The 19980-nt window shown below is 38.5% G+C and overlaps 1 protein-coding gene across 5 annotated transcripts in view; it reads left to right on the forward strand.

The window, feature by feature from the left end:
- The first annotated feature begins 236 nt into the window (after positions 1–236).
- arid4b (AT-rich interaction domain 4B) overlaps positions 237–19980 on the forward strand; it is a 47459-nt gene continuing 27715 nt past the window's right edge. For 3 of the 5 annotated variants that reach the window (XM_077494386.1, XM_077494387.1, XM_077494390.1), the window contains exons 1-3: positions 237–457; positions 2158–2206; positions 15292–15402. In XM_077494386.1, coding sequence (XP_077350512.1) covers positions 2201–2206; positions 15292–15402 — 117 coding nt within the window. In that variant the 5' untranslated portion in view covers positions 237–457; positions 2158–2200. Of the gene's footprint in view, positions 458–2157; positions 2207–15291; positions 15403–17528; positions 17603–19980 lie in introns of those variants that run through there. The other 2 variants (XM_077494389.1, XM_077494388.1) reach the window with 2 other exon arrangements.

The following is a 19980-nucleotide window of genomic DNA, read 5'->3' on the forward strand; positions in this document are numbered from 1 at the left end:
CGAACGCACCCATTTATTATAAACATGGGTGTTGTAGTTTTCTTTATTTTCTGTATTGAGTCAAGTAACCAGTAGGTACCTTTATTTCGTATGGATTGCCATGGATATTTTTTTTCCACCACTATAAACCAATCATTGAGAAGTAAGGCGTTTCCTATGGCGTTATTATCCAATTGGATTGCGCAGAATTGGAAGGGCGTGTTCAACGTGCCCGTCAATCATACTCAGAAGGCAGGGGTGGGGGTAGGGGGGTTTGAGAAAGAGGCAGGCTGGAGAAGCTTCTCAACAAGGCAAACAGCAGTGCTCTGCGAAAACGACTTTATCTAGCCGTGTTCAACATCAACCTGGGGCCGACGAGCGACGGCGAAACCTCCCCGAGTCACCACTTAAATGTTCCTATGGAATACTAGCACCCTTTCGTCGAAAAACGGACGCGATTCTCAACTTGACAGCGCAGGTAAGACTGCTGCTGTTCGACAAAAGCCATCGCTTATTTTGAACATCTTTGACTGGCTCGCTGCCCTGCTTTCTATTCTAACCAGCCAGATTGCGTGTTCGCTAACTTGTTCACTGGTGATGCAGTGTGTCTTTGCGCGATCTACAAGGGAATGAATGAATCCACCGGGCTAATGGCCGAAAAACAACTCGGGTCGGCTCGATCGCAAAGTTATGCAGTAAACAAACAACCATAAGGCAAGTGAGACGGTTCTTTCGGTGCTGAATAGTTCCAAGGCTGTTGGGGGAGCACCAGCGTTTGTGTTGTTGAGCGGAGGAATCCTCGTCGTCGAGCGTAGTCTCATAGGCGTCAAAGTGATTTTACACGACAACACTGTGGGCGAAGCTTGGCGTCGATGCAGTGATTAAACGGCTTTTTTTTCGTCGTGGCTGTCAATTGCAGTGTGCCACACCAGTTCTTTCGAAGTCGGGACAGAATGGGCCAGCTTGTATTTAAAGAAAAACGAAAGTCCCCTCTCACAATGATGTTTCCCCTTTGGGATTTTTCCCGTTTAGCCGTGTCCTTGGTGGTATTTTGACAAAGCGAACTCGATGTTCTTTCGAGATATTCGAGGCTTCGTTTGTGCGAGCTGACCGGTCACTTACTCACTTGTATCGGGCCACTAGGAGCTGCTTGTCTGGGGCGGATGACTCCGTGTCCTCGGTGTATGTCGGATAAACACGGCGACCTCGGTTCTCTCTTCGGACAATCCGACATTAATGTTATTAGTGCTACTACTATGTCAAGTCGCCATGAGGCTGACCTTGTTGCGAACCGTTTGTCGGGCTTGCTCCTTTGTCAGCGGCGAGTAGTGTGCAGACATGTCGCCTGAAAAAAAAAAAGAGCTCATTCCGCGAAAGTGACTTTTTAATTGGACGCCTGGCCGCTCGCACTTTGACCAACTTGACGCCTTTACCGTCTCTTTTTCAACATGACAGGTCTGGAAATGTTCGACTCGGTGACAAGCGAGTGTTTATTACGGCTCTATTTTCGCTATCGAGCGACTCGCCGAGTCGGCGGAGGAAGGAAACGCGAAGCGCCACCGAGCAGTTTGCATTAAAAAGCGGTTATCAATTCGTGTTGGCGTTAAAAGGCGCAGCCTGATAAGTGCGGGTGGATTGGATGTGCTGCTTGCGTACGCGTCCAAATGAACCCTTGTGGTTGTATCCCGACTGTCAGCCACAGAAATGGCGTCATCCGCTGCTCTGGTGTTGGGAGTCGGTGCGGTGCAGGCAGACTGCACGCTGCCCCCACCGTGTGTGAGAGCGAACATAACAGAGTGTGTGTGTTTGTTTGACCCAAACTACAGTACTACATTGCCGTTGCATTTGCGCAGACCAATAAGGTTATATGTGCCCTTCGCTCCACAAGGCAAACTGACGGATTATAACACACAAACAGGCCATTACATAAACGGATTTAGGCAACTCGGTATGAGAGTGATCAGCCTGCCAAGGCTTACTTTGCAACACGGATACACATGTTTGTCCCACCTTTTGTATTTGAAGCCGAACCTTTAAATCTGAAGGAAAACGTGCACGCGAGGTGTTGGGACGTTTGCATGCTGCCCAGGTTTTTTTTTTTTTGCCAGCCAAAAGAATGATGTCATCACAAAACTCGCTGAAGTTGACATGCCTAACGTCGTTTGAAATCCTTTTCAGCCTCGGATCCGCTACATTGGTCACTTAAAGGACTCGGAGAGAGATGAAGGTAGGCTCTTTTACCTTGTTCATGCATGTTTCACTTGAATGGCATTTGATTTCCGTGTTTGTTTGCATTGTCAGCCTTTTTATGTGTGTTTTTCAGTACTGGAATATCAGGGATTGTACACTCGAGTTTTTAGGGTAGAACCTTCAAAGTCATGTTTTTTTCGGTCTTTAATGTTACCCATGCCCTGCAATTCGCCCGAAGTCAGCTGTGATTGGATCCAGTTTGACCCAAATGAGGACAAGCAATTGGTAGGACAGATAATTTTAACCTCAAATGGGAACATTTCATTTATCCTGTTGCATATTTGTGTTTCACACCAGAGAGAACCAGAGTACACTTATACAAGGAGAGATTTTGGTGTACTGAGCCGAGTGTTGGGTCTTGCTCAAAGGCACCTCAGCAGTAGACAGGACACACTTTCACAAGCTGCAATTTCCTTTTGTCTGCAGCGGGACTTGAAATGTGATACATCAGTATTGGTTTCCAAAGCTCAAGTCCCAAATTAACTGAACTGTCAGTTATTAAATGACATTTAAACATTGTTAACTCTCATACGAGTATGAGCAGAAGTTAACAAGGCTGTTATGAATGCGTTAGAAACAATAGAGCACTCTTGAAACACCCTCTTTAATGACTGATGGGGAAAGGTGTTAAATGTCATGTCACTAATGTACCTCGTACATTTCATATTTTAATAATTACTGTGACACAAGTTTAAATGACATCAACCACCAATGTGATGTTAAATGTTTAAACAAGTTCTGCTCAATCATCCAGATAGATACTGAAAAAACATTGACACCACTTGAGTTTCAATATTTTTAAATGTGAGGCCGCTTACGTCACGTAACGTAATTGGATTTCACAAACATGCTAAAAGTTGAGGTTTTACTTTTGTTGATCTGTTATAGGGTACAGGCATAATTTTAATTTGTTTGTTTGTTTAGTGTGGTAATGCTTTTTGAAGCGACACTATTCACTGATATGTTGTTTACTTAAAAGTGAACTCGCGTCAAAAAATGTCTTTACATTATGTTCCACGTGACTCTAGCCTAAACACAGGATTCTGATTAACAATGCATTTGTGGAGTATGAAGTAAGTATCAAAATCTACCAGATTTTATCCATGTCAGAGGGCGGCCATTTTGCCACTTGCTGTCGACTGAAAATGACATCACAGTTGCTCAGGGCTCAGGTTGCAACCAATCACGGCTAAGCTTGACCAAACTCAGAAAAGAAGTGAGCCCTGATTGGTTGTTACCCAGCTTTGAGCAACTGTGATGTCGTTTTCAGTCGATAGCAAGTGGCAAAATGGTCGCCACCTGACATGGATAAAATGTGGTGGATGGACTTTGATGCTTATTTCATATTTCACAAGTGCAATATTAGTCAGAATTCCGTGTTTAGGCTAGTAGTGGGGTGCATAGAACATATTACTGTATTCTAAAAGACGTTTTTTAATTAACTTCCCCTTAAGGCTTACATGAGTGTTGCATTGTGGGAGAGTTTTTAGATAGGAGTTAGCTCTTCTAAGTCCACGGCGTTTGGATTATACTGTACCTAGTAAAACATAACAAAGTAGCAAATTTCACAGTGTTCTTAATTTCAAAAACGTGAGTGTTGCTATTTTGGAAGTGGGCTCTGATGCAACATACGCTGAATGCTGACACACACAGACACACAATTTGTGCACACAGATGCATAAAGCTGACTGCTGTGGTGTAGTACTGGATAGATGTTAATTAAGCTAGTTTGTGATTATTCTTTGGAGACAACACAGATTTGGCTAGTTGGAAGATGGGTAAAGATTGTCTTCAGCTTTGATCTCCCCTGGAGAGAGACCTCAAGTGTTGACATTTGTTGAATGTGATTATTTTGTGCATGAAAGCCATCCGTAGCATCAATTCATTCAGTGAAAAGCACCATTTAGGGAAAATACATAATTAAATTTGGCATATCGCACAAACGATTTTTTTTTTAATTCTTTTTTTCCCTGGGGTGTCTCTTCCTGTTTTTTGTTATTTTTTATTTTTAATACAAGACTATAATGCTTGCTTCAGTGCACTTTTTTTTTGCTGCTAATACCTGTATGTATTACATCTAGACATGGTGTTTAATTCCTATTTGAGGGTTAGTCAGCAGAAAATTAGGATATACTCAACAACTAGCACTTTAATTATGTTTCAGAACTTAATTAAAAACTCACTCCCTTCCCGGCACTGTAAACTTCAGCTGATGACTGTATGTTGTCTGTTGTTTGCCCTCATCTCACTCAGTTGAGCAGCTCTACTACCTTGAAACAACATGGGAATGTAAATGCATCTCCCTGTGGTATTTCAGCAGCTTCTCGCGAACCATTCAGACAAAGACAAAGACAAATAACGTAGCAGCTGAGTGAGTTGCATTGCATAAGCAGTTATTCCTTTGATACATACTAAACTGAGGTCTTGGGAGAATTTCTGACATATCACGTGATGCTGTTAACACCAGTTGTAACTACAAGGTTTTATCCAACTTTTTCCTGATTTAGAACTTGAAAGAACATAGTCTTAATTTATTGAATTTAACTAATGATTAGTAGTGTAGTTGGTGAAGTCATTTTTGAACATTTTCATAAGAAAAGAAAGAAACTACTTTTGGTACTTGGTAACAGTATGTTAAGTACGGAAGCGTAGAGCTGCCAATGTGGAGTAAACATTTTTGGCTGGCGAGTATGTTCGAACATACTCGCAAATATGTTCAAGTATACTTGCAAATTCGTTCGAACGTAGTCGCACATACGTTCGAACGTAGTCGCAAATACGTTCGAACGTAGTCGCACATACGTTCAAACATAGTCGCACATACGTTCGAACGTACTTGTAGGCTACATGCTACAAGTTGGCATACCTTCCCATAATGCCACGGGGTATTATTTGCGCATGCGCGAGTGACAAAAATGTCGAACCTTAATCATGCACGGAACACATAATAAATCATAAAAGTTATGAATAAACACTGTTTTTTTCTCTACTTAAATTTCTAATGAATTGGTAATGTGTCCCAAATGCCTAAAAAATGGGGTTTTGTTTTCACTCGCACATGCGCAAATACCACGTGGCATTATTGGAAGGTATGCTAACTTTGTAGCATGTAGCCTACATGTATGTTCTGACATATTTGCGAGTATGTTCGGACATATTTCAGTATGTTCGGACATATTTGCAAGTATATTCGAACATACTCGCCAGCCAAGAATGTTCACTTCACATTAGCAGCTCTACGTTTCTGTAGTTAAACAATCTTGATATTGGGGTAATGTTATTTGAACGGGTGACAGCAAAAAAAAAAAAAAAAAAAAGAAATAAATTGATTGAGAGTAGATTTCTGTGTAAACAGTTAGTTTTGTATGGAGAGTAAAAGAGACGTGACATGTTCGCCTCACTTACTTTTTCGTCAATGAGCACTGAGAAATGCAATCTTCCATCAATGGCTGTGCAACAGCCCCCTATAGTAAGTCTCATTCATTCTCTGCAAAACCTAAAAGAAAAAAAAATAATTGGAGCAGCAGATTGAGCATACCCTCAGAGATTCATAATGAGGTTTTATGTAGACTCTTGTACATTATTCACTCATGTTAGAACTTGCAAAATGATCATTTGCACTTTGCCGTTCCGCTCATGCTTGAGCCAGTATGATGATTAGAAACAAGCCAGAGTTCATTAAATATTAATTAAAGTGAGTGAAAACAAGTATTATTTTAGTTTATTTATTTAAATCAGTCATCAAATACAGTCATTCATAATATATATATAAGGCTAATGTTAAGCTTCCTCCTTACAACTTTGCATGAGAAGTACAAAAGATGTACGGTGCTATCCAATTTTGATTTGCTATTTTAGGTTAGTTTTTTTTTGTTTTAAGTCAGATATTTTTCAAGGCACTTTTGCTGAAACACCGGTCACTAGGTTTGCTATACACAAAGAGGTGATTCACAGCAGGATTATTGTATGTGCTAGGTAGAATGAGAGTGTAAATCTTTCCTCCTTCCTACCTCTTATGCACTCCCTTTGTTTGTTCTGCTTACTATAAAAGAAAAACATCAACCAATGTAGCAAAATACAAAAATTCAGCCTTGTCATACTTTTATTTCAGTCACAATACTACAGTTAATTACTTAGACCTTTTATTACATCGGTATCTTTTTGTCTGTTATATAGAAATCTAGTCTCAAGCACCCTTGTGAGGTGCGCGCGCTGGTAGTGTAGTGGTACATGCTGCTGCTGCTGTTTGTGACTATTATATGGGTTTAAGTCGTAGTTGGCGCCCCAAAATCCAGCCACTTTTTGTCCTAAGCCCAGGCAAAAAAATAAAAAAAATAAAAATGGAAGAGTTGCATAAGAACGGTATTCAGTGTAATAACTTTGCCAAACAAATAATGCGGGTGACTCACTGTGGTGACAGCCAAGTCGCAACAACAAAAACCCTCGTCGGGTGGTGAATAGTTTTAAAAAATTAGTGACTTGATGAAATATGTGGTTTATTTGACCTTCCTAACGCCTTTGTGTTGATTTTTTTTGTATTTCTTCAGTGTTTTAATTTGATCTGTGTAAATCAAATCAATTACCGTATAATTAGGCTGTATTTACACTGCAAGGTTTTAGAGCACACAATTCAGAGCTGTCACTATCACATATTTTTAGAATAGATTATTCTATCAATTATTCATTGATTGATAAAAAAAATATATATATTTTGCATTAAAGTGTGTTACAAGAAGTTTTCCCTGAATACTGTTCATCAGAAATGGGAAAGTCTGTAAAGTAAAAACCCTGCCACAGTTTGGCTGAAGCCGAAGCCCACAGGTGCTTCTACTCACCCCAGCTCCTTTACCTGCCAGTTGAGTAGAAGCACCTGTGGCTAAAGCCAAACTCTGGCAGGGTTTTTACTTTTCTGGACCTGAATTTCCCATCTCTGTTGTTCATTAACCAACTGTTGTTCTTTATGTTGTGTTGTTTATCGACTTAAAAAAACAACAAAAAAACAGCTAAACAACAAATAAGCAATATCATACGAGAGGGTTTGATGTACTCAACAAACTTTTTGAAACTGATCCTGGTTCAGTCAGTTTTCCAAAGTAAAAGCAGATGTTTCCAAATGTCTTACATAAAGCAGATGTTTCCAAATTTCTTGCATACTACAAAAATCAGAGAATAATTACTGTTGAGAGGCTGGAATCAGAGGATTAGGACAATTTTAAGTTAAACGATGTTTCTAAACAACAGTGCCACATTATCAATCTGGGACTGCTGCACGGCGATTTGCTCAGGAAAGGCGGGACATTCTGTGCAATACTTCGAGTTGACTGGACGAAGCAGCATCTTGTGCGCGTTTGTTTTGACCAATCACGGCAACGGATGAAAATGTCGTCTTCGGTCTCCTGTTAGGAAAACAAAACAAAAAAAAAGCATAAGCATCTTTACCAGATAGAAATGCACAAAGAGCCTCTCGCTGTTCAACATTTAACAAGGAAACGGTGAGTAATTCTGCGAGAACAGAATTGCAGCGTCCATTCGTCTGTTAGGTTTGTTTGTTTCCTACGGCGTCACTGCTTCCTGGTTTCGTCACAGCTGCATGTCCCGCCCTAAATGACACCTGATTGGGCCAACCTGAAAAAGGTCAGTTGCGAACAGATCAGCGGGAGCAGTACAAGATGGATTCTTGTAGTATTTGTGAACAAATGCCACGAGAATTCAGCTTGCTGGTGAGGTTACCAGATATCCTCAGATCAGAAATGGGCCACTTCCAGATGGGGGTGAATAATCCTACAGCATATTAGTTTCAGATCACATTTTTTTATATATCCGTAATGTGAGCCTTCTTAGTAAAATTTTTTAGACTGTTTCATGAGTTCAGTCAGTGTAAACACAGCTGTAACAGAAACGTGTCACTTGAAATATACATGTTATTGTACCGTATAAAAATAAGGATAGTAGAATAGTATAGCACTTGGACAAACAAAATGAATCCTCTGCGTGTTAATTGAGAATGTTTGTGTGTTTTTAGTTAAGCAGCTTTATGTATTTTGAAATGTATCACTCTTGAATCCTGCATCCCTTCTCATATGGTTGGCAGCTTGACCGCAAGGGAAGGCTTGATGTCTGAAGTAAAGTCTTTTTGTCAAGCCATCTGGCTTGCTTGCACTGTATTATTGTGAAGGCGCTCATAATCTGATCAGTGTGTCATCACCTCATCATCTGTAAATATTGCTAATTAGATTGTAATGATAACACAATAATTGACAACATGGCATTTTACTTCTAGATTTGGAATCTATGTGATGTAATCCAATTTGCCCTCATCAAAGTGTGGTGGTGTGGATTGACTCAAATATTGATACAGTATCTGAGATCCGATGTCAGTATGTGACAATAGAATTTGTGATAGACAAAAGCAGTGTGCAAAGAGATGACTCATGCTAAAGTCAAAACAACTGGCCTCGTTGAATTGAATTGCAACGCTAAGAGATAGAGCGAGAAGGATTATTTATATTAGTGCAGTTGAGCACTTGGGTATTTGTAACACGGGCTTCACGCTAACCGTCGGCAGGAACAGGTGGAACTCCTCCCTGATCATGCAATTAGATCATATTTTGCTTTCCATTTCTAAAGGCAAGTGAAGTCAATTTTATCTAAAGATGGTATGAAAAGCAGCAGCTCATTTTCACTTAGGTGCTTATTAAATTCTGCGAGCTATAAGAATCGGAACTGACAAGGTACGACACTCATTTCGCTGTTGCCAGAATCCATCATACACTATGCCCTCTCGGGGAAGAATGATTTTCAGAAGGTGCCATAGTGTTTGCTGCAGCAGAATTGTCTGATATGACAGGATTGAATACTGAATAGGTGCAATTACAAATGCCTGTTTTTGTGAGCCAGACAAGCATATTAAAATGATTTATTATGGTGTGTGTACGACTACTGTTGGTCTGATTCTCCTTTCAGTCATCACAATTTATTTTCTTGCAAATGTGTTTTAAACAATGTTGCACAATACATTTTTTTTTTCTCAGCACGGTTTGGCTTCCATGTCAGTCTCAGGTGTTTATGATCACTTCATGCCAGGTCCCATTTGTGTATGTTCAATCAAGCCTGTGTGCCTGCGGATTGTTTTCCACATCATTCATAAAGGACCAAAAAGCTTGACTGGATTGCAACTGTTTGCTGTACTCTGACTTTAGCATTCAGTGTAACCTACTCAAAACTTTGCAACAAACTTATGACAAGAAAAAGTGCGGCCATTAAAGTGATAGTTTGGATTTTTTGACATGAATCTCTATTTCATCCTCTCCTCCAGTGGTGTGCGATGAGCACTGACTTACCCCCGACAGCGTTCTGTGACACGAGTTCTGGTCCAGTGTTGGACGAGAGGAAAATAGTCCGGCAAGTTGGCCGGGGCCACCTAAATAAAGCGTGATACTTTGTCTCCCGATCGATTATCGATATGCCTACGCCAAGTATCGATATTTGTAGTCAACTCTGTGTCTGCCAAGTTCGGCAATTGCCGAACCTTACACACAGACCGTATAGCGCCGCCGTCGGGAATTGCTGGAAACTACGCTTTTAAGGAAGACAAATTTATTCACAAAAGTGTCTCTATTAAGAAGACAATTGTATTTGTACCAGTGATGGTACAAAAAGAAACTATTTTCTCATTGTAAAAACATCAGTTTATGTCTTGATTAGTTTTATCGTGGACTTATTACCTGACCAATATATCGATAATCGTGGTATCGTCATATCATGAGATAATCGTTATCATGAGCCTTATATTTCATATCGTATCGTATTGTGAGGTACCCAGAGGTTCCCACCCCTAATTAAAACTGTTGGCAAACGTGTTTGCAACCTTGAACGAACACTGACTTAAAAAAAAAAAAAAAAAAATCAAAACCCGCTACCCTTGCAAAAACCTTCACCGTTCATTGTGATACAGGCTTTAGGTCACTTTTATTTATTTATCTAGGATCTAATGTAACCTGGACTACAAGAGAAAATAACTAATGATGAAGACTGCATACTTTTTCCTCCAATATCATAGGTGAGAGTGGGTCGTATAATTTGAGGTTTTGTTCGTTTTTGTGGAGCTTTCTAGGCTAAAATTCAAAGAATCAAATCTTTTTTTTTCTTTTTAACATTGATTATGTTATGTCACTGACAGACGCCCATTTTGCTGACAAATGATGAGAAACTTAAAAAAATAAATAAAAAATGACTAAGCACGGACTGAAGTGGCAAGTTTGGTTTGGCGCTGACATATGATAGACCAGCAAACTTTTCTAAATTTCCCTCTATTAAATTACTCCTGGAGAAAAGAACATACATCCTATGTTTCAATCTCATCTTGTCATTATTATTCTGTTACTGATGAGTTTTGGTGGCTACAGTTGTGAAGATCCCAAACTGTCCCTCTTGAGTCCTGATTCAACAAGACTTTTAAGAGGAACTCAAGCCAAAGGGGAGGAGTGAAAGTATGTGCTGGGAACTGCAACCTGCTTGGTTGACAACTAGCCAGTGGGAATGTCCCACCGTGTCATGTAAACCTGATGTTGGATTGAGTGCTTGGTGCTGAGGGCAGACAGATGTGATGTTTAATTGAGCGTTGAGGGTAAAAAGGTACTGGGGTACTCTCATAGTGGGCACAGTCGAGATGCATGCTATCAACCTGTGAATAAATGTTTTCTTTTTGTTTTCTGTGAATAAACTTTTTTTTTTTTTTTTTTTTTTTGTAGTTGATGAATTGTAGGAATATTGGCTGAGGCTGGCCCTTGTTGTTTTCATTTTTTCCTAAATTTCAGGTTCTGCTGCCTTCAGAATCCAGGTCGCATAAATAATTAACTAGCAAAGCACAAATCAAAGCTTTCGCTAATAGATACTGTCAGTAGTACTAGTAAGTGTGGTCATATTCACCTTGCGCTTATTGAACAGATTTTCAATGAATGCATGAACGAACCCATTATACAAGAGTTTTCAACTCATTTGCTTGTTTGTTGCTCTTGAGATGAATGTGACTGGAAGAGCTCACAAATATCAAGCGATCAAACCAGTGGCAATTATCATATATGGACACACTGTAATTTTTGACATATATTTTCACATACAAATAATAAATGATTATATTAACATCTTCTGTATATTTCTTAAATGTATTACTGGTGAGTCAGGCACTTAATAAGCTGGTAATGAGTTAATAAGTTGATACCAAACAAATGTTGTATCAAGCATGAACATTGACTTGGTTATCTGCAAATTGGACTCGCTTCATTGTTCCATCTCAGCATATATCTTAGAAATGTGACGTTGTTGTGAATGTATCTATGGAGACAACAGCCTGTTGCTTGACAACCTGCAACAGAAATAAGAGGACAATAGGGAAGAAAATCTTTGTGTGTCTCACTTACAGAGGAATTAAGATTGGATTTATCGGGTATTTCATTCACTCTATTTTATCTAGGTCACATTTGCACATGATTATTTTTGCTGACCATTTCAGCATATCACCAGTGTGATTAATGATGTCCAGGTCAAACTGTGTGTTTGGTTGCTCACAAACTTGCCACCAAAATTGATCTTCACCTCTGCCATTGTCACAATTCCAGAATTCTGACTCTGTATTAAGCAGACTGAAATGATGCCATGGGGAAAAAAAATCAGTAGCTCAACTATAAAAACGTTTTTAAACAGCAGTTGCTGCAATTTGAAGCCTGGTTTAAAATATTAAAATTGCTTCACACAAGAATGGTTTTTATCAAGAACATAGAAAACCATCACATATTTCAGTAGTTTCCTCTGTTATTGTTTGGGCAGTTCATCATTTCCCTCAGTAAAAAGAAAAAAAAAAGTTGCAATTGTTTAGTCACTGGTGTGGAGTGTGCTTAAGTGTACCATAATGGTATATCATTTATTATTTAATCTGCTTTTAATTCTGCTTTGAACTATATTCCATAAAACGTTTGATCCTTTTTAGTTTAAAGCGAACTCAAGGCATCTTTTTAATTTTTGAGAATGACTCCATTAGCAGGAAATCAGCAACAGAAAAATAAAAGTGGCCAAACAGTATGTATTCTGGTTTTAACTTTAACATTAATTAAAGTTTAAGTTAGAAATTTTTATGTCAACCAGTTTTTGTGGTTGATTTAACAGTCAGCCGATTCTTTTTTTCTTTTTCTTTTTTTTTTCAGCCCAAATGGTAACTATAACTTAATTTTTTTGCACATTTTTAGGCAATCACCGTGGCAATCATATGATTTCTATAACTTGTCAATGAGATTTCTGCATCTGTAAGCAAGTATTTTGGCCCACACCTCATGAGAAAACTGCTCAATTTGTTTCGGGTATGACTTCTCTAGATGGCATTTTTCAGCTCCTTGCACAGTGTTAATAATAATAACAATGTTATTTATTTCAGGGTTCATAAAAGCACACAGAATGGTCAAATGTTTTCCTTTTTTCTTTAAACCATTGGGTGTTTTTTTTTGTGTTTTTTTTAGCTGTGTGTTTTTGTGTCATTATGCTGTTGGAATATCCATGACATGATGAAGACCAAGCTCATTCAAAATGCCTTGATAGATAGTCTTGAGATTTCATTGTACCCTGCACAGATGTAGCAAATCTGCCGCAGAAACTAATCAAGCCAATTTTGTCTCATGTCTCCTTTTTTTGCAAATTCCTGTCTTGCTTTCTTTATGATTTGGGTTCACCAGTGCTGTCCTCCTTAGTTGTCTCTCATAATGTCCGCTTTCTGGGCTCTTTGGTTAAAATTCATATATGTACTCCTCCAATTTATTTTTCATCATTCATTTTCTTGTTGTGGAACATCCGGGGACGTTGTCTCCAGTCCGGTGGACTTAAAACATCTGCGTATGTGCAACTGTAGTTACAGGAAGATAAAGATGTCTTAAGATGTTCTTGTAGCTTTGATATTTAATGTGCTTGTTTATATTTTTTTCCGGATATCTTGAGACAACACTCTTTTTAGCTTTCCGTGGTCGGTGTTCGCAATACCTTCAATTTTGTCTAGGCCATTTTTATTTTTTGGTCCCCAACTTAAATTTGCATAATTTCAGTAGCAATATTGGGTGTAGGAAATAAACAAAAAATACCATGCAAGAGAAGACATTTGTACATGTGAATCACATTGCACAAAATAAAACCTAAACTATTGTTCGTGCATAAACTGTTTGATCTATCTAATCCAATCTATCCAATATTCCGGTTATATACTCTGACAACTGCAAGCAGGAAGGAGCAACGGAATCTCTCCTTCACACAGGGCAGGTGTAAAAGTCTGTCGCTGAAGGAGCTTTAGTGTGTGTAGGGTTGTCTAGCATGGTTGACAGCTTAGCCATCATCCTCCTGTCCCCCACTGTGTCAGTTGAATGCAGGGGGCAACCCAGGACAGTACTGACCCTCTTCACCTGTTAGTCCAGCATCCATTTGTCCCAAACAGATATGCTTTTTAATTATTATTTTCCTCCATTTTACCCCACCTAGCATTATGTAATTTCACTCTTGAAGTAGCGTAGCGGTAACTGGGCTCGGGCAGTGTTGTCATTCACGAATGTACTGAATGAAATCATTGGTTCCTTTCTCAGTTCATTTGAGCTCATCGCCGATTGTGTGCCGCATGGAAAAACTATGCCGCAAATGGCCAAAATATGTGTTTATGTGAAACCGCTTCAACTCTACACTACAGTTGTTTTCCTTATAATCCAGGCTTTTTCAGTTATTGTTTAGTTAGGTGAAGAAGACCTGCAGCTGCTCACTGAGTATGAGCTCCCCAGGTTATAATAAACTCAAACTATATCAAGACTTACTGCGTGTAGCAGATAAGGCAGGCAGCAAATGTTACATGGAGTAAAGGGCAGACACTTCAATGAAAATTCCCTGTAGGCAGCACAACAACTTACGTGCAATAATACAACAGCGGTAATTGCACATTCATTTGTGTCCTTGTTTATATTAAAAGCTCTCAGAATGATTGGAAGAAGTACATGCCCCTTTATCAGTATTCAGCCACCCCCCTCTCAACAAACAGTCATGTCCACGAGCATCATCTTCCTTCATCCACTCAGTATTTTCTCTGCATCGACCTTTAATGAAGGAAATAATCATGTAGTGAGGACTGAATGCTAGTAAGTTGCTTTATGATGATCTGCTCCTTTTGTAGTATCAAAGCAGCAATGTAGTGGCCTTTTTTTTTTACTTGCTCCCTCAGTGGCTTCTTTTCAAATACCCACAACAGATGGTATGCATTTTCCACGGATGATTCACCGAGCTGGGATGGGTTTTGTGTTGCTGCCCTTGCCGAAGCAAAGCATCAACACATGCACTTTAAGAATACACCTGTCTAATAATAAACTGAATATTAACTATTTTTCGTTTTTTTTAAAAAACAAAACAAAACAAAAAACTCACAGTGTCAGCCGATTTCGAGCATTTTAACTCATCTTTCAAGGCAAGCAGAATATTGTACATATACAATGCTGGTATCAAATGAAAGATAGCGTTCCATTCTTTCATTAGAAAAAAAGTGTTTCAACCTTATTCCGTTCTTTAGTACTCACGATTTGAAAATAGGTAATTTGAGGGACATTAAGTGAAAATTAAAACGATCAGGCGAAAACGAGCCTTTTGTGAAAAGATACATTTTCTCCACAACAGTGACTTTGACACTATTTTTCGTTTAGTGACAAAGGCTTTGATCATTCACATCGTCTTTGAAAACATTCTATTTCATTAGATTCAACCATGTTTCATTGTAATTCATACACTGGCAGCCCGTTGAAAAGAGATACAATGCTGCCATCTGCTGGCCATAGTTAGTTGGTGTTTTTGATTCCACAACCAATTGACCAGGCAGCACTGCACTTAGACGTTGCACTTGCTATTATTAAAAAAACCAAACCAAAACGTAGTTGACGTCATTTAACGTTTATGGCGGCATACATCGTGATTTTACTAATCGTTATTAAACGTTTTAGGCTGTCAAAGAGTTTAAAAATGTGTGTTGATTTACCTTTTCTCGCCTGCGTTTTCTGCCAGACTCTGGAGGAGCCCCCTTACTTGACAGTAGGGACTGATGTGAGTGCCAAGTACCGAGGGGCTTTTTGCGAGGCCAAGATTAAGACAGCCAAGCGTCTGGTCAAGGCTAAGGTAAGCCACCTTACAAATGTGCTTCTCATAAGAAGTTTTATACCTTTTTGTCTTTCTTTGCTGTACATTAATGATGATTCAATGGTCAAACACTGCTGGATAACCTTGTTAGTTCTTGATGATTTTGGTGAGGTTTTCATATTGGACTTAACTAAAGAGTGATTAAAGAGTCGATACAAGTGTTTGACTTGCATGATGAAGCACCACCTGGGGTTGCTCGTGGTGTTCATCTCGTTGGAGCAAACGTGCTGGGGCCCAGCTCAGACAGATGCATGGTCTAGTCTAGCCCACCAGGTACCCATTAAGACCTCAGGCATCCATTTTACCCACACCTTCCTCACAGTGTGACAGCTCCAATGTTGTTCCCCAATTGGGTTTAGTTCATGCTTTGCTGATGAAGGTTTTGCAAGATGTGCACTGTACTGTATCGTTTCCCCAGTAGGGCTGAGCATCTGGTTAATATAATTGAGGAGGGGCCGATGCTGATACTGAGTTTTGACATATTTATATACACAAAAAAAAACATACAAAGTGGATGAAGTTCATGATGTTTCCTATTACAGTATGATGGACTGAAAATAAACATGGCTTAAGCTTAAATTGGGTGTTCATTCATTCGATCAAAGACATTTGTTCAGAATGCGTTTCCTTAGACACCTCGATTTTTGTGGTCACAACACAGCCTTGTAAAATGAACCAATTGAAGCCGTAACAGTTTACAGTGTATGTGAGGGCTTGGCTGAATGCAGTGTTTATTTTGTGTTGGATATAAAGTCATGTTTCATTAACATGTAAGCATGCATCTGAATGTTCTACTCTAATGATTTCCAACTTCACTCATTAATCTCTATCTGCTTGTGTAACAAGCTGATGGTTGCAGCAGCTGGCACGAGGTCCTTTGGGTGATTTGAATGAAAGATTTGCATGACATTCATTTTTATGACGCTGCGCTTGAAGACTTATAAAAAGTCAATTATCCCCATACTGATGTTACCTACTATGAAATAAGTACACGACAGTCACACACTATGCGCAAGGACAGACCTTAGAGCACTGCTGAACCTAGGGGCCATATTTCTTATGCTTCATTTTGAGCCATTATAAGTGGGCATGTTACGAATATTAATGCACTGAATGACTTAAATTTGTTATATTAACTTTATGCACATTTCATAAACTTTGTCCTTTTGGGACATGGATGAGAATATAAATGAAACAATCTCATGAGTGAAATTGCCCTCATTAATCTAAACTTTGAGCTTGGTTGAAAAGTAACGCGACTATGAACATGATTGTTGAATGTTCATTTTAAAAAGAATGACAGTTTTTTTTTTTCTAATGCTATTGTTGCTTACATATGATTTTTTTTTCAGGAGTTTGAATAGAAAGAGTTTATTTTATTTTAGTAGATGGATTTTGAAACTGGAGATTTTTTGTGGGTTTTCAGTCGGCATGGATTCTCATCAAAGCAACAATGGGAAATTATTTCAAATTGTCCCCACCATACCTCATCATAAAAAGAACATAAAAAATGTAACCCAATAAAGCAATGCAATTGAACAAAACCTCCTTGATGGAAGTCAATAAAAGGGAAAACACTTATATGTCATAAAAAAAAAAAAAATAATTCAAACTTCATTAAAATTTAATGACACTGCTGAAAAGCTATTTCAAATGTGTGAGCCTTTTTAGTAGATGTAGTAGATAATAAAATATAAAAATATATGCAATGGAAAATTACAGCATGCTGTCAGGTTTTATTTTATGCAAAAATTCACATTCACAAATTCACAAAAATGGTGGGAGATTTTTTTTCAGACCACAAGTCACACTTTTTTTTTTTTTTTCACAGTTTGGCTCGTGAATATATATTAAAATTAGAGCTTAAACTGGCATCCAAAATCTGACTTTCTGTGCATTACTGCCACCATCTTCCCCCTGTCAGTAATTCATCAAAAGTATTTGCCAGGACAGTACAAGAAGAAATGGACAAAGTAGTAGTAGTCATGCAATACCGCGCGGCACCTTATTGCTAGGGTGGCAGTAATGCACCAAGAGTAGTTGCCAACCACCAAAAGAAAGTAGAAGAAGAAAGAGAAGAATAGTAGTCATGGCAACTAATATGCAACATCAACTGGTAGCTAGTTTAGCATGCGTCTTCCTTTCTTTGGCAACAATGCAGCGTGGGATTCTAGCTGAGGTAAGCCAAAACAAAAACATTTGCAGACCTAGAAGACGTGTAAGTTCCGTCCAACTGGAAATCATTTTCAGCCATCAACATGGGGTGCGAAATTCACACTTGAGAGTGGGCGAGGCAAAGTGCTCTGACCTTCCATTAATTTCCGAACGTAGCCTATATTATAAACCAACCAGCAGCTCTTGCTTGATGCACTGGGCTCTCTGAATACCCAAACAGCACGTTATTGCAACACTCTTGAGTTTACGGTTGAAGTGAAGCAGTGCAGCATATTTCCAAACATACCCATGATTAGTTAGCAAACGTGGATTTTGGGTACAAGTCTGAGCTCCACTTTTTTTGGTCTCTGTTTTTGTAAAATACATTTCTTCCCTAAAATGTGACGTATAGTTCGAAAAATACGGTATTTGTCTGGGTTTGGGAGATAACCTTTTTGGTAGCCAATCGCAGCACATTATACATTCAAGTTTTAAAAACAATTTATGTATCATACATTATTAACATGAACTGCATAGCACATTGTTTTCAGTTAATGACAAAACACGCATTGAGTCAAATGTGCACACATGAAACAGTTCGCTGAACATTCAGTGTTCACACAGCTGATCCCACTTTCACTTCTGTTGAGCTGCCATACAGACTCGATATAAAAAGCCTTTGTGATTTAAAAAAAGAAAAAAAAAAAGAAAAGAAAAGAGACCAAGATGCATAATTTTATTAGAAAATATTTTCCAAGATTAATGTGACCTATAACCTAGGTTGCTAAATATACTTTTGCAGACAAACATGTCATTGCCGAAAAAAAAGAAAAATCCAACTTTATCATATATACTGTGCCATATATAGCGCTTCTACATCATATGTTGACCAATGCACTTTACCAACTGTTATCAACCTATTTTATAAAAATATATATATATATATTGGAGTGTACCAAAACTGTATATGGCCAACGTGCTCAATCAAAATCAGCCGCGTAAACCTATGGAAACATTTTCCTTTTTAATATAAAATTACTTATTTTAACCTCCTGGATCCCTTGCCATAGACTGGCCAATGGCAGAACCCATTTTTTATTATTTTTTTACTTTTACTAAATTTTTAAATCCATCCGTTTTCTGTCATACCAGCTAGGTTGCGCTAAGCTAACCTGGGAGGGTTCATCTCTCCTGTCCAACATCCAACTTTGCAAACTCAGCTCAAGCTAAGCATTTGAGGTGAACAGCGAATTAATGACAAAGGTGCTGATCCACTGCCTAGGTGGCCTTTATAGAGTGATTGCTTAACTGTTTGATATTTTTATTTAGGGATGTTGGTCTCGAAGAGCAAACGGTGATGTGCAATACCTTCAGATACCTCTTAAATCACATGTAACAGTAGCACACGAAACAATATGCTATGATTTGTCCATGTGTAAAAAGAGAACCTGAATTTAATTTCTAACAAACTAGCACATTTGTTAATTTGCAGTGTCTGACTTTGCTTGAATACCAGATAAGCCAAAGGTCTCACTAGGAAGTAATACCGGCTTGTGAGACGATTCAGGTGTAATTGATATTCTGTCTGTAGAGAAGAGGAGACCTCGTGCCCTTGCAGGTGCTAAAGGGACTTCCCATATTACAGGAGAAGGAATGTGGATCTCTCCATATCTGATGAAACACAGCCACTGGAAGCTTTTCATTCCTTTTTCTTGCTTCTTATTATATGACTTGTGTTTCAACATCATCTGTTACTTTAATTTGTTGTCTTGATCCTACCTTCCCAGACAGACTTTTTTTTCCCTTTTTTCTTTTTTTCCCCGTGGTTACACTTGAAATAGGCCAGGAATATTGTGAATTTCCTACCTGCAGCCTTTTTTTTTTTTTTTTTTTTTTTTTTTTAAAGACACAACTGCACTTACAATTGTTAAGAGGCTCCAAAGCAATTGCATGCGTACATTTTCATGCCTATATCTTAAGTAAAGCATTGCATTTTTTCCAGTTGGTCTTTTATTTGCCTGACTCTATTGGTATTACATTGTTTTTTTTCTTTTCGTAACGTGGCTCTGCAAATCATGCTGCAGCAAAGGTGACTGACATGAAATATTACAGTATGAAACGTTTTTAACACATTATTGACTCAGTTGACATGACACTGAGCTTGATAAAAAATTTTATGACTATGATTTATTATGGGGCTTCTTTAACAATATAAATATAGGCCAAAACAGGGTTTTCACAGGTCATTAAAAAGCATTAAATGGATTTTGCTGAAATTAAGGCCTCAAAATGACATTTAAAAAGCATTAAGTATAATCTTCAGAGGCATTAAAAATATAAATACAATTGATCTAAAAAATGTTGTTAATGCTTTATTTTTCATACATTTTGCAAAGGAGTCAC

Source organism: Festucalex cinctus, chromosome 14 (genome assembly GCF_051991245.1).
Source record: "Festucalex cinctus isolate MCC-2025b chromosome 14, RoL_Fcin_1.0, whole genome shotgun sequence".
Classification (NCBI taxonomy): Eukaryota; Metazoa; Chordata; class Actinopteri; order Syngnathiformes; family Syngnathidae; genus Festucalex; species Festucalex cinctus.